General features: G+C 42.9%; 1 protein-coding gene across 1 annotated transcript in view; it reads right to left on the bottom strand.

Annotated features, from left to right (window-relative positions):
- Window positions 1–4,776, bottom strand: part of slc12a4 (solute carrier family 12 member 4) — a 157,204-nt gene extending 152,428 nt beyond the window's left edge. The window contains exon 1 of the mRNA XM_072547396.1: window positions 4,390–4,776. Within this exon, the coding sequence (XP_072403497.1) occupies window positions 4,390–4,555 (166 nt within the window). The 5' untranslated portion in view covers window positions 4,556–4,776. The remainder of the gene's footprint in view (window positions 1–4,389) is intronic.
- Window positions 4,777–13,211: the final 8,435 nt, after the last annotated feature.

The raw sequence follows: 13,211 nt of genomic DNA, 5'->3' as shown, positions 1-13,211 counted from the left end.
ATCCCCACATTCAAAGCACTGGTAAATATTGTGAACAGCTGGGGGTGCAATCCTTATGTTACGCCATTAGTCACAGCCTGCCAACATGAAAATGGCACATTTATTCCACTGTTTTTTGTCGGTTAGCCAATCCTTAAATCATTCCAGCATAATTATCTGCAATCCCGTGTTATAATTTTGCTGACTAGCCTAGTGGGAACTTTATCAAAAGCTTTCTGAAAATCCATGTACACTACACCCATCAAAAAAAATCTCAAGTGAGTCAAACACAATTTTCCATTTCAAATCTACTCTGATTAAGGCTGACCATCGCATTTTTTATCCAATTGTCCATTTATCACATCCTTTAGGATAGATTCTAGCATTTTCACTCCTACTGATAGAAGGCTGACAGGTCTGTAGTCTCCTTTTTTCTCCCTTCTTACATAGTACATTGACATTTACTAGTTTCCTATCTGCAGGAATCATTCCCAAATCTATGGAACTTTGGGAAGTGATCTCCAATGCACAAACTCTCTCTAAAGTCTATATGCCAGAGTTTTGGACGTAGCTATCAAGTCTTGGGCACTTAACTTTCACCCCCATTAATTTCTCCGTTACAACTTTTGCACCAATACTAGTCTCCTTCAACTACTCATTCTCCTGGTTACTTGGATATCTAATTGAGTTATTCCTTATATATTCTTCAGTGCAAAGAAACAAAATATGAATTTAGCTTCTTCACCATTTCTCGGTTTTCCATTATAAAATTCTCCTGATTTGGCCTATAATGAACCCACATTCATCTTATCCAAATGTTTTGTTTTTACATGCCTATAGTACATTGTCCTTTTATGTGTTAGCTACAGTACACTCATTATATTCTTCCTTTTCTCATAATTTCTTGGTCTATTTTGCTGTATTCTGAAAACTTCACAACTGTCAGATTTCTGAGTATTTCTGGCCACTTTTCTAAGCCTTACCTTTTACATAATCAAACTTTTTTTAAAACAGCTTATAGTTCACTGACTGAGTTATTGCACTTGGAAGAATTGCACGGTTGCTTTAAGCCATGTCATAATTCTTTAAAGGCTGCCCAATGCCTATACACAGTCATGCCTTTCCAAAACCAGCAGTGCAATTTCTGCCTCAGGTTTTTAATAATATTCTTTAGTCAAATTTAACACACTTGCTTCAGAATGAACCACTTTACTTTCAAACATGTAAAAGTCTGACGTCATATTGTGCTCACTTTCTGTTACAAACTTTGCTTTCTTCCAATATGGGTTACCCCTTGCTAGTTAAGCAAACAACAATAACAAATCCCCCTGCAGGGATATCAGTCCCAATCCTGTTAAGATGTGACCTATCTCGCCTGTACAGCTTCCGCTGCCTGAAAACTGGCCCCAAATGCCTCAGAAATCTGACACCCTCCCCCCTTCCATACCAGTTCTCCAGCCATGTGTTCAATCATTTGATCCTCCTATTCTTATGTTCATTGACATTTGACACCAGGACAGAGTCAGATAGCACAGGAATAGGTCCTTTGGCCCAACCTGTCCGTGCCAAACATAATCCCAAACTAAAGTAGTGCCACCTGCCTCCTCCTGGCCCATATTCCCACCACCCCCTCCACCCCCCCACCCCCAAAATCTTTCCCATACATGTACTTATCCAAATATCTTTTAATTGTTGTAATTGAACACAGCCAACACTTCCTCAGGAAGTTTATTCCATGATGCAAACCACCTTCATTTGCCACTCATGTCTTTTTTAAATCTCTCTCCCCTCTCACCTTAAAAATGTACTCCTTGGTCTTGAAATCCCCCATCCTAGGGGAAGACAACTACCATGAACCTTACCTATACCTCTCATTATCTTATAAACTTCTATCAGGTCACCTCTCAACTTCCTACACTCCAGTGAAAAAAGTCCCAGACTATCCAGCTTTTCTTTATATCGCAAGCCTACTATACCTGGCAACCTCCTGGTAAATCTCTTATGAGCCCTCTCCAGCTTAATAATATCTTTCCTAAAACTGGGCAGCCAGAACTGGACACAGTATTCCATAAGATGTCTCAATGTCCTGTACAACCACGGCATAACTCCCCAATTCCTATACTCAAAGGACAGACCAATGAAAGCATGTGTGCCAAGTGCCTTTTTACCAATCTGTCAGAAGGTGATGTAAACTTCAGAGAGTTGTGAGTGAACTCCGAGATCCTTCTGTTCTACAACACTACCCAATACCTGACCATTAATTGTATAAGCCCTATACTTGTTTATTGTACCAAAATGCTATACCTTGCACTTATCCAGACTGAACTGTCTTTTTTCAGCCCATTTACCCATTTGTTCAAGATCCCTTTGTACTCTTAGAAAGTCTTCTTCACTGTCTACTATGCCAATTTTAGTGTCATCTGCAAACTTACTAACCATGCCTTTTATATTGCCATCCAAATCATTTATATGAAATGACAAACAACAAAAAAAAGGACCAGAACTGATTCCTGTGGAACACTGACAGTTACAATTATGTATCCAAATGGTAAGCTCACCCTGAATCCTATGTGAACTAACTTTACCTATTAGTCTATCATGCAGAACCTTGTCAAAGGCTTTATGTATAATTTCCTTTCTGATGCTCTGAAATCTATTTCAGTACCTTATTTCACTATGTTGTTGGTACCAATGTGACCACAACTTCCAACTGATTCCCCCTCCCCCAGAAGGATGTTGTGCAGCTGCTTTATGGAGATCCTTGATCCTGGTGGCAGGGAGGTCATACACCATGGTAAAATCACATTTAATGTCACAAAAACATCTATCTGATCCTCTGACTATGGAATCCACTACTATATTGCCCTTTCATTCTTTTATGTAACCCTCTATACAGCAGAGACTCATTTCTGACTGCACTCCACCAACGAACCATTCACCTTCACTAGTTTCCAAAACAGAATACAACTGGCAAGCATGAAAAACACAGAGGACTCATGCACCACTTGACTAGCTTTGGTAGACACTGGATTAGTGGTGCTGGAAGAGCACAGCAGTTCAGGCAGCATCCAACGAGCAGCGAAATCAAAACGTCGATTTCGCTGCTCGTTGGATGCTGCCTGAACTGCTGTGCTCTTCCAGCACCACTAATCCAGTATTTGGTTTCCAGCATCTGCAGTTATTGTTTTTACCTAGCTTTGGTAGACAGCCTGGTAGTCACCCATTCTCTCTACCTGTACACTTTTAATCTGCAGTGTGACCACTGCTGTATGTTTTAACAAAAACTGAAAATGCTGGAGAAACCCCAACAAGTCTAGCAGCATCTGTCAAGCACAGTCAACATTTCTGAAGAATGGTCACTGGATGTGAACTCTGCTTTCTTTCAGGCGCAACCAGACCTGGTGAACTTGCTCAGCAATTTCAGTTTGTGCTTCCGATTTCCAGCATCTGCATTGGTTTATTGTTTTCTTTATTTTATTTGTGATATCCACATTTGGAATATTGCACACAATTCTAGCCTCCTTCCTATTGGAAAAGGTGCTGTGAAACCTGAAAGGATTCAGAAAAGATTTACAAGGATGTGTCCAGGGTTGGTAGATTTGAGCTATAGGGAGAGGCTAAATAGGCTGGGGCTGTTTTCCCCATCGGTGTTGGAGGCTGAGGAGTGACCTTATAGAGGTTTATAAAATCATGAGGTGCATAGACAAGGCCTTTTCCCTGGAATAGGAAAATCCAGAACTAGAAGGCATAGGTTTGGGGCAAGGGGAGGAGGTGGGGGGGATTTAAAAGGGATCTAAGGGGCAACATTTTCACACACCAACCCTCCGAAGAGTAACCCACCTAGACTCATTTCCCTCGGACTTATTTACCTACCATTATGGGTAATTTAGCACGGCCAGTTCACCTGACCTGCACATCTTTGGAGGGTGGGAGGAAACCAGAGCACCCAGAGAAAACCCACACAGACAGAACATGCAAACCCCACACAGAAAGCAACCCAAGGCTGGAATCGAACCTGCGACCCCAGTACTTTAAGGCAGCAGTGCTAACCACTGAGCCACCATGCCAGCCCTTTAAAAGGCATCTGGATGGGTATATGAACAGAAAAGGCTTAGAGGGATATGGGCCAAGTGCTGACAAATGGGACTAGATTGGGTTGGGATATCTGGTCAGCATGGACAAGTTGGACCAAAGGGTCTGTTTCCGTGCTGTACATCTCTATGACATAATCCCCCTGAAACACAGATGCACAGCAAGTGACTCCAAGCCTTGATTTTTTTTTTGGTTCTCACTTCTCTGGGGTGTGACTGTGAATCCACTACAGTCTGATTCGGAGGTAGGTTAACCCTGGAGTGGGGAAGGTTGGACTATGTCCCACTGGTGACAGTGACACCTGAAGCACAGTCCCACCTGGTCCACTGGAGGCCACTGGCGTAGCGAAGGTGGAGGTCTCACCGCCTTTCGGCTGCTCTTCGAAGTTACAGTCATCTTGTTTCTCTTCCTCGCGGGCTTCATCCTCCCGGTCACGTTTGTTTTTGCCTTTAATGAAGGTGATGATGAACCTGCCCCTCGACATGCCCGACCTGGACCGAGCTCCTCAAACACGGGCACAGCTCAAAGCAAACTTTCCAACTCCACACCACCGCTCTTCAGCCTCCTCCATCATCATCATCAACTTCAACTCGTCCCAGCCAGGCCTCCTGCCCTCTTACTGCCTCCCTGTCACCGTTGCCAACGACATCAAAGACAAAGAAGCCACCCACCACCTTCACCTGAAGCCCCCATTTACCTGCCGCACTTCAGCCGGGGCGCATGCGCGGCGTGTCGCACCGCCACCACCACCTGGGAGCTGTAGTTCCAGCAGCGGGCGCCTGGACTACAACTCCCATGAGGCTGCGCCCCCTCCCCACAGCAATCAGCGCCCATTGGCTGCGCCGCTCAAGGAGGGAGATTCAAAGCGTCAATCAGCGTGTGGTCGCGACAGCGCCAGTGCCGGCACCTCCTGCAGCCAATTCATTGCCTCTGTGGGATTACTCACTCATCACATCGCCACCACAGCAAGTTATTGTGGTGAGCAGTCAATATTTGGGTGGCATGGTGGCTCAGTGGTTAGCGTTGCTGCCTCATTAGTGCTAGGGACCTGGGTTCTATTCCAGCCTTGGGCAAATGTCTATGTGGAGTTTGCACATTCTCCCCTTGTCTGTTGGGTTTCTTTTGGGTGTTCCAGTTTCCTCCCACAGTCCACAGATGTGGATTGGCCATGCTAAATTGCCCTTAGTGCCCAGGGATGTGCAGATTAGGTGGATTGGCCATGGGTAATGCAGGGTTACAGGGATAGGATAGGTTGAGTCTGAGTGGAATCATTTTTGTACAGTCGGTGTGGACTTGTTGGGCCAAATGGCCTATTTTCACACTGTAGAGATTCTGTTCTATTTTTGGAGCACCAAGGGGTTAGTTTAGCGACAAAAAAAACTGCAAATGCTGGAATCCAAAGTAGACAAGCAGGAGGCTGGAAGAACACAGCAAGCAAGGCAGCATCCGAAGGTAGAGAAGTCGACATTTCGGGCGTAACCCTTCTTCAGGAACCTGTGTTTAAACAAAGAACTACAGATGCTGAAGATCTGAGCCAAAAGGAGAAATTGCTGGAGAAACTCAGCAGGTCTCATAGCATCTGTGGAGAGAAAACAGAATTAATGTTTCAAGTCCAGTGACCCTTCTTCAGAGTTGCTCTGCATAAAACTGTTTTAAATAAAAAGACAGTCAGTCGACCGTTAAATCTCCATGCTGCTCTGCTAGCTAAGAATGTAGTCTGCTTTGATGATAGAATATGAAGCACAGTTCCTTAATATGCTCACAACCAGTAGCTTTTGAATTCAGTGCATTGAACTGCCATATTTAAAGGGATGATGTGCCTTGCTAACTTCCGTTCCAAGGACGTTCTTAAAAGTTTCCAGGTTCCTACATCTCATGAGCACACTGACAGTAAAATAACAAATAGCATACTAGCAGCATAACAAGAGACGTACACACTTCCACAACATCTTCAGACTAGCACACTATCAGTATAACATCAGACCATCATACTTGCGCTATAAGAATCGACTAGCACATTTACACTATGACATCATACCACCACTACAAATTCAGACTAGAGCATTAGAACCATAACATCAGACGAGCACACTCACTTTATAGCATCAGATTTGCACACAGTCACTACGATATACTAATACACTAGCACTACAATATCAAATGAGCACACCAGCACTATATCAACAGACGATATTGTGACAAAGCTGCTCCTTTAACAAGGTTATGTTGTCCTTGTTTTCTTTCAGAAAGGTCGTAAACCACACAGACTCCAAAATGTCTTAAGTTGAAGGGTTTTAGGGCCAGTTTGATTATAGCTAACAGATGCTACTTCAGGCATCATACTTTCAAGTATTTGAAAAAAAACACTTATACAATGAAAAGGGAGTGGCCAGTTATCCCAGTGCAGCTATTCTCTGGTTTGGTTTGGTTTTTGCATTGTAGAGTTTGGAAGCTGCTGAACCCAAAGAAGCAGGTCCATGCTGAACCTTTCTCTCTGACATCTTTCCTCTAAGATCCTGTGTTTGATTTTACCTTTTGTGCCAAGGGATGTTTATGAGGATTGTGGCAAGTGTTTGGAACAGCATCATTAGGTTGGAATAATATGTTGGTTTTCAGATAGGTTAAGTTGTTCGCTATTCTGTTCTCTTTTGTTTGTGTTTCATAAAGTAATCTTGCAAATAAATTTTGTTTTGTTTAAAACTAAGTGGTTTGACCAGTTGCATCTCTCTTGGAATATCTGTTTATACCTGCTTAAAACAACTAGCAAAATTAGGGTCTGGACCACTTTCTTCAAATATTTTGATGGGGTTGGCATGGTCCATAACAACATCGACTCCAGCACTACATCATGAGGTTAGCACACTTGCACTGTGACATATGACTAGCTCTCATGTACCACTGTAACTCTCTAGCCCAATAGTACCAAAACATCAGATCAGCACACAAGCATTACAACATCAGGCTCGGACTGTAGCATTGCATCATGAAACTAGCATTACTTCAGGCTAACATGCTGTCACTCTAACACCAAACCAGCACACTAGCACTATACCATCATTGCAGCACATTCACTCTACAAATCCAGAGTAACACACTAACAATATAACGTTAGATTAGGGGACACACATATACTATGAATAGTTTATATTTAACTGTTTTCTCTTGTGTATTCCTGGCCAGGAAATGTCTTTTGACTTCTTTTGGTGTAACACATAGGAGGTGGTTCCAGATTTTGCATTGTATCTCATCCTTTGAAGTGTTTCCCCAAAACTCCTTGACTTTCCAAGTGTGACTTTTCAGTGTTTTGTTTGAGGACTGGGAAAATCAACATTGGAATTTTCCTGAGGGTATCACTAAATTATGTTCTCAGTATTTTTCTCATCTGCACATACTTTTGAAAAAGAATACAACTTGTCTTACTGAAAAGCTCAATATATTTATAAAATATTTCAGGCTATGACAATTCATCTATACATCAGCAGCAATGATTATAGAGAGATATGGCAGATATTCAGAAGTAAGTTGCCTCAGTAAATATTTAATTCAAGGACAGTGAACTGCACAGTACCATTCCAAAGTGGAGAAAAATACCTGAAAGTGATGGAAGTGAAATTGGTGGTCAGACAACATGCAAAGTTTAGTATTCTTTATATTATGTTGTTGCTGTGCTTAAAATCAGCATCAAGAACCAATATGTGAGCTCTGTCATTATTTTTATCATACTTTCCAGTACGGTAATTCAATAAATTGTTGTCAAGCAGATGCATTACCACCAGGGGGTGCCATATACTCAGCTTTCATTCACTTGTACTGTATTTCTACAGGTGAAGAACAAAGTATTTTTACAACTTAAATGCCAACAAAATATTGCAGATTCCAGAGACATGAAATGATGACAGAAAGTGATGGAGAAACTGAGCAGGTGTGGCAGCGTCCATGGGAGTGGGGAGAGTTTGGAGACACAGAAAAATACAATTTTTAAAACAATTTTCTAGATATGAACATGCAGTTTACTAAAAAATGTTTTCTACTTCACTGTGAAGTATGAACTTCCTTCCTTCCAGTTTTTGCCATTGCATTCCCTGTGGCCAGCACCAACTAGAACCATCCAAAACCAGAATCCGGGTAGTACCAATGCTGTTCTGACTGAGACACTCAGAATTAGATAATTCAATTTACCTTTTCCCTTTGTGCTTCTGTAGTGACTGTTCCCAGTTTTAGTGCATCCCTCAGTATGTAGTCCCGGATCTTAGAATGTGGCAATGTACAGCTTTTGGGTGAGGACAACTCTTTGAGCTGGCACAGCAACAAGTTTCAAGCAGACCAAAGAGTATTTTTCACTGAATTGATGAATTGAAAATGGGTGGTGTCTACGGGAACATAATGTGCAATCGTCTAGATTAGATTCTCTACAGTATGGAAACAGGCCCTTCGGTCCAACAAATCCACACTGACCCTCTGAAGAGTAAACCACCCAGACCTATTGCCCTATATTTACCACTGACTAATGCACCTAATACTATGGGTAATTTAGCATGGCCAATTCACCTGATCTGCACATCTTTGGATTGTGGGAGGAAATCAGAGCATCCAGTGGAAACCCACACACACAAGGAGAACATGCAAATTCCACACAGACAGTTGCCCGAGGCAGGAGTCAAACCCAGGTGCTTGGTGCTGTGAGGCAACAATGCTAACCACTGAGCCACTGTGCTCAGATGAAGGGAGAGAAAACTGTACCCACGCTGATGGCTACCAGCCGTTGTGTGCAGCTATATCAAGCTGTCAGTCGGTCAGTCAAGGGCAGTATCTGGTCTCAGTCGGGGACTCAGACAAAATCTGTCAGCTACTGGTTGGGATCAGGGTCAGAATCATGGATTATATTTCATTACAGTTCAGGGAGAAGGCCATAATCCATCTCGTGATGTGATCAATGAAAGGAAAAGGGAGGCTGTCAGGTTCATTGCTTGGGCAAGTTGGTAAGTCAACTGTAGGGATTGGAGACAGCATATTTGGATGCAGAGTGCATAATAATTACAAAGGAGGACAACTCAACAATATAGCATTGAGGGACATGAGATTCCGAAGGAGGGCAGTCATCGGTAGCCACCTTGCTTTGATGGGGGTCATTGTAGCATAACTAATATGTGTGCCTGGGGCTGAGGGAGATAAGCAGGTAAGTAAAACCATTGGGTGAGAATACATGGAAGTTCAAACCTGATGAGATCAACAGGGAGTTCAAAGGAGAAAGGAAGAAGGAGGGGTCACTCTGATTGAGGCTAAGCCTGTTACTCACGTTGTGAAGCAATAGCTGTATTTCCCTCCATCCAAATCCCAAAGCACAATGAAAATGGAAAATGATTGTCACCATACCAGAAGTGGTTGGAGTAAGTGTTTATTTGTCCGATAAGGTTTGAGACATCCTCACGCACTAACAATCTCCTACTGAATTTGCATGACATGATATTTGTTACGCACATTGGAAATAAAGTCTCCTATGTCAATGGCCATGTACAGACACTTCATGGTCTCTTTGTCAGGGTCCTCCAAGTCCCACTGAATGAGGGACTAAGGTAAACTCTCATTTGTGTGTGATGTGAAGGTTGACTGGTTACATCACTGAGGAGCTGTTTCCTTACTGGCATTCCCCACACAAGTCCATTGGAACCATGGCCAATGGATCCAGCCACAGCAGGGGTTATGGTCACTGTTGGTTTGGCAAAATGAAGGCACGGAGAAATTGAGGAGGAACAAATTCTCCAGTGAGCCTGGGGCCACAGCAGCTTCTGCATGAAGTCAGGCTTCCATTTAGTCAGTGAACGGGTTATCAGTGATCACTGGTACTAGATCTTACAGATTTGCACCGGATACTACAGAAGTTGCCATGATCTTTATATCTTCGATAACTCTCAGGTTCCTGCTTCATTTCAAAAGCTGGATGCCTTACAAGGATGGCTGCTAAGAAACAAGGGCTACCCTCTGCTCTTGTGGCTGATGACTCGACTGAGGCTGAGTGTTGATATGATGCAGCCCAGTCTTTCATCATGACCGTTATAGGGCAGGCAATAGGCTTCTTGAGGACAAGGTTCTGAAGTTTTGGATCAATCGTTGGTTGGGGATTGGAAGGTGGTGGTTGATGGCCATGGACTACACTCCAGGCACAGTGTGCCACATAATCCCAGCATTTGCGCTCTGCAAAATTAGATCAGGAAATGTGGTGATGTGATGAATGTTGAAGAGCATATTGGCAATAACAAACCACACAGGAATTAAATGATACACAATTCCAATAGATAATTGAACAATTGTGTGAAGGAACCTGTTGGAGCTCACAGAGAAAAACCCTCCATGAAACCTCCTAGAATTGACTCTTGACTGGTTTTTGGTAAAATTCAACACATGGTTCCAAATCAGGATGGTATACAGTTGGCATGAAATTTGCAAATGGGTGGTGTCCCTGTGCATTTGCTGTTCTTGTCTTTCTCAGTGGTAGAGTTTGTAATTTGGAAGGTACTGTCAGAGGTGCCTTGGCGAGTTATTAACATACATCTGTACTCACTTAGGCAAGTAGGGAATATCCTGTTGTATGCAATATTATCAGAATGCCTGTGATGTGCTTGTGCACATTTGATGGAAACTGAAAGCTTATTTAACAAATTGTGAAAGTCTCAGAGGGGTAATCTTCACTTGTAACTTTGGCAGTAAATGAACAACAGCAAACTTTACACAAAGAGAAATCCTGTGGAATATATAATGGTTGGTTGATCCACCACTTTCCATCTCTGTCGAAATTGAACATATTGCCCAATGAGTATTTGATTACTATGCATGTCCCTTGGGTTCTGTGTAGTTTTCTAATTCTCTCTCACATTAATCACTCCCTTTTAAACCAATCCAACAATTTTCGCACACAACATGGTCCCTTAACATCTGAGAGAGTGGCATGTGTGGCCCTCCTACTATTTAAGTTCTACTTTGAAAGGTTACAGCCTTGTAATTAATGGAGTAACAATTTAGCCTAAAGAAGTGTATTCCTACAGTCCAATCTCTTCACAACATGTATCATGGGACTTGTATAATCCCACTGCTTTTTCCTAATGCTTCACTTGCTATATTTTTTACACCATTTATCTTACAGAAAATAAAAAACAGTTTTTTCAATTATGCCTCATTCACTTCTTTGCAGTTATATTGGTACCTACATTGTTTTTTTTTCCTTTTTTTGGGGTATCTATATTAAGGGTGCAACACTGACACTGCCAAAGCTGTACTGGTATACACAGAGGTCAAAGTGCAGATTGATAGGCTCTGTGATTACTTACAGAGTATTCTCTAGGAAACTAGCTTGGTGCAATTCTTGTATGAAGAATTCCCAGCTAAACATTTTGAAGTTTGGCGGAGTTAAGTATCTCATTAGCTGGGTTAGATGCATGAAAAGGCCTTTAAGGAGGATCATGAATTGGTATTCCTATCTCCTGTGAAAGGACTGACTCCAAGCTGGCTGAAAAAGAAATGAATTGGTGTTCCTTTGTCTTTACAGAATATGAATTTGTGTTTCTCATAGTGAGGATGTAGAATACTACTCACTGTAGTCATCTCATCCCCTGTATACAGTGTACATGATGGCTTAGCGGTATTATCACCAGAAACTCAGCTAATGTTCTGGGGACCTGGGGTCAAATCCTACCATGGCAGATGCTGAAATTTGAATTCAATTAAGTATTTGCCAATGACCATGAAATCAGCGTTGAAAAACCCAACTGGCTAATGAATGCCCTTTTGGGAAGGAAATCGTCTGGTCTGGCTTGCATGCCACCCCAGACTCACAGCACCGTGATTAACTCCCAACTTTCCTCTGAAATGGCCAAGTAAACCATTCATTGTATCAATTGTTATGAAATCGCAACAAAACATGAAAGTGGATGGACCACAGTGGCATCAACCTAGGCATTAGAAGAGACAACAGCAGATACAGCCTGCCTGCCTTACAAGCACCTGGGGATAGTGCCAAAAGTGGGAGAATTGTCTCACAGATGAGACAAGCAACTGCCTGATATAGTTATTTTCATGAAATTATACCTTACAGAAAATGCCTCAGACACTACTATCACCATCCCTGGATGTGTCCTGCCCCATCAGCAGGACAAGTCCACCAGAGATGCCGGCACAGTGGTATACAGTCGGGAGGGAGTTGCCCTGGGAATTCTCAACATTGACTCTGGACCCCATGAAGTCTCTTGTCTTCAGGTTAAACATGGCCAAGGAAACCACCTGCTGATTACCACATACCATCTTCCCTGAGCTGTTGAATCAGTAATCTTCCAGGCTAAAAAACTTGGAGGAAGCACTGCAGATGGCAAGGCCACACAATGCACTCTGGATGGGTGATTTCAATGTCCACCACTAAGAGTGGCTCAGCAGCAGCATTACTGATCAAGCTTGTCAGGTCCTAAAGGACTGGGTCTGCAGCAGGTGGTGAGGGAACCAACAAGAGGGAAAAAACATACCTGACCTCATCCTTAGCAATCTGACAGCTGCAGATCCATATGCCCATGACAGTGTCAGTACAGTGACCACCACATATTCCCTGTGGAGACACAATCCTGCTTTCGCAATGAAAATAACCTCCATCATGTTGTGTGGCACTATCACCGGGCTAAATGGGACAGACTTTGAACAGATCTAGTAACTCAAGATTGGGCATTCAGGAGGCACTATGGGCCAACAAGAGCAGCAGAATGTACTCCAGTACAACCTTGTGGCCTGGCATATCCCACTTAACCATTACCACCAAACCAGGGGATCAACCCTGGTTAAATGGGGAGTGCAGGAGGGCATGCCAGGAGCAGCACCAGGCATACCAAAGATGAGGTAGCAACCTGGTGAAACAACAAAACATGATTATTTGCAAGCCAAACAGCATAAGCAGCAAGTGATAGACAGTTAAGTGATCCCATAACAAACGGATCTGATCTAAGCTCTGCAGTCCTGCAACATCCAGTCGTGAATAGTGGTGGACAATTAAAAGACTCACCAGAGGAAGAGACTGCACAATATCTCCAACTTCAATGATGAAAGAGCCCAACACATCAGGGCAAAAGATAAGGCTGAAGTAATATTCAGCCAGTTGTGGCAAGTGG

This window comes from Chiloscyllium punctatum, chromosome 26, assembly GCF_047496795.1.
Source record: "Chiloscyllium punctatum isolate Juve2018m chromosome 26, sChiPun1.3, whole genome shotgun sequence".
Lineage (NCBI taxonomy): Eukaryota > Metazoa > Chordata > Chondrichthyes > Orectolobiformes > Hemiscylliidae > Chiloscyllium > Chiloscyllium punctatum.
Note: the sequence above shows the minus strand (reverse complement) of the source record. Positions and strands in the feature narration are given on the sequence as shown.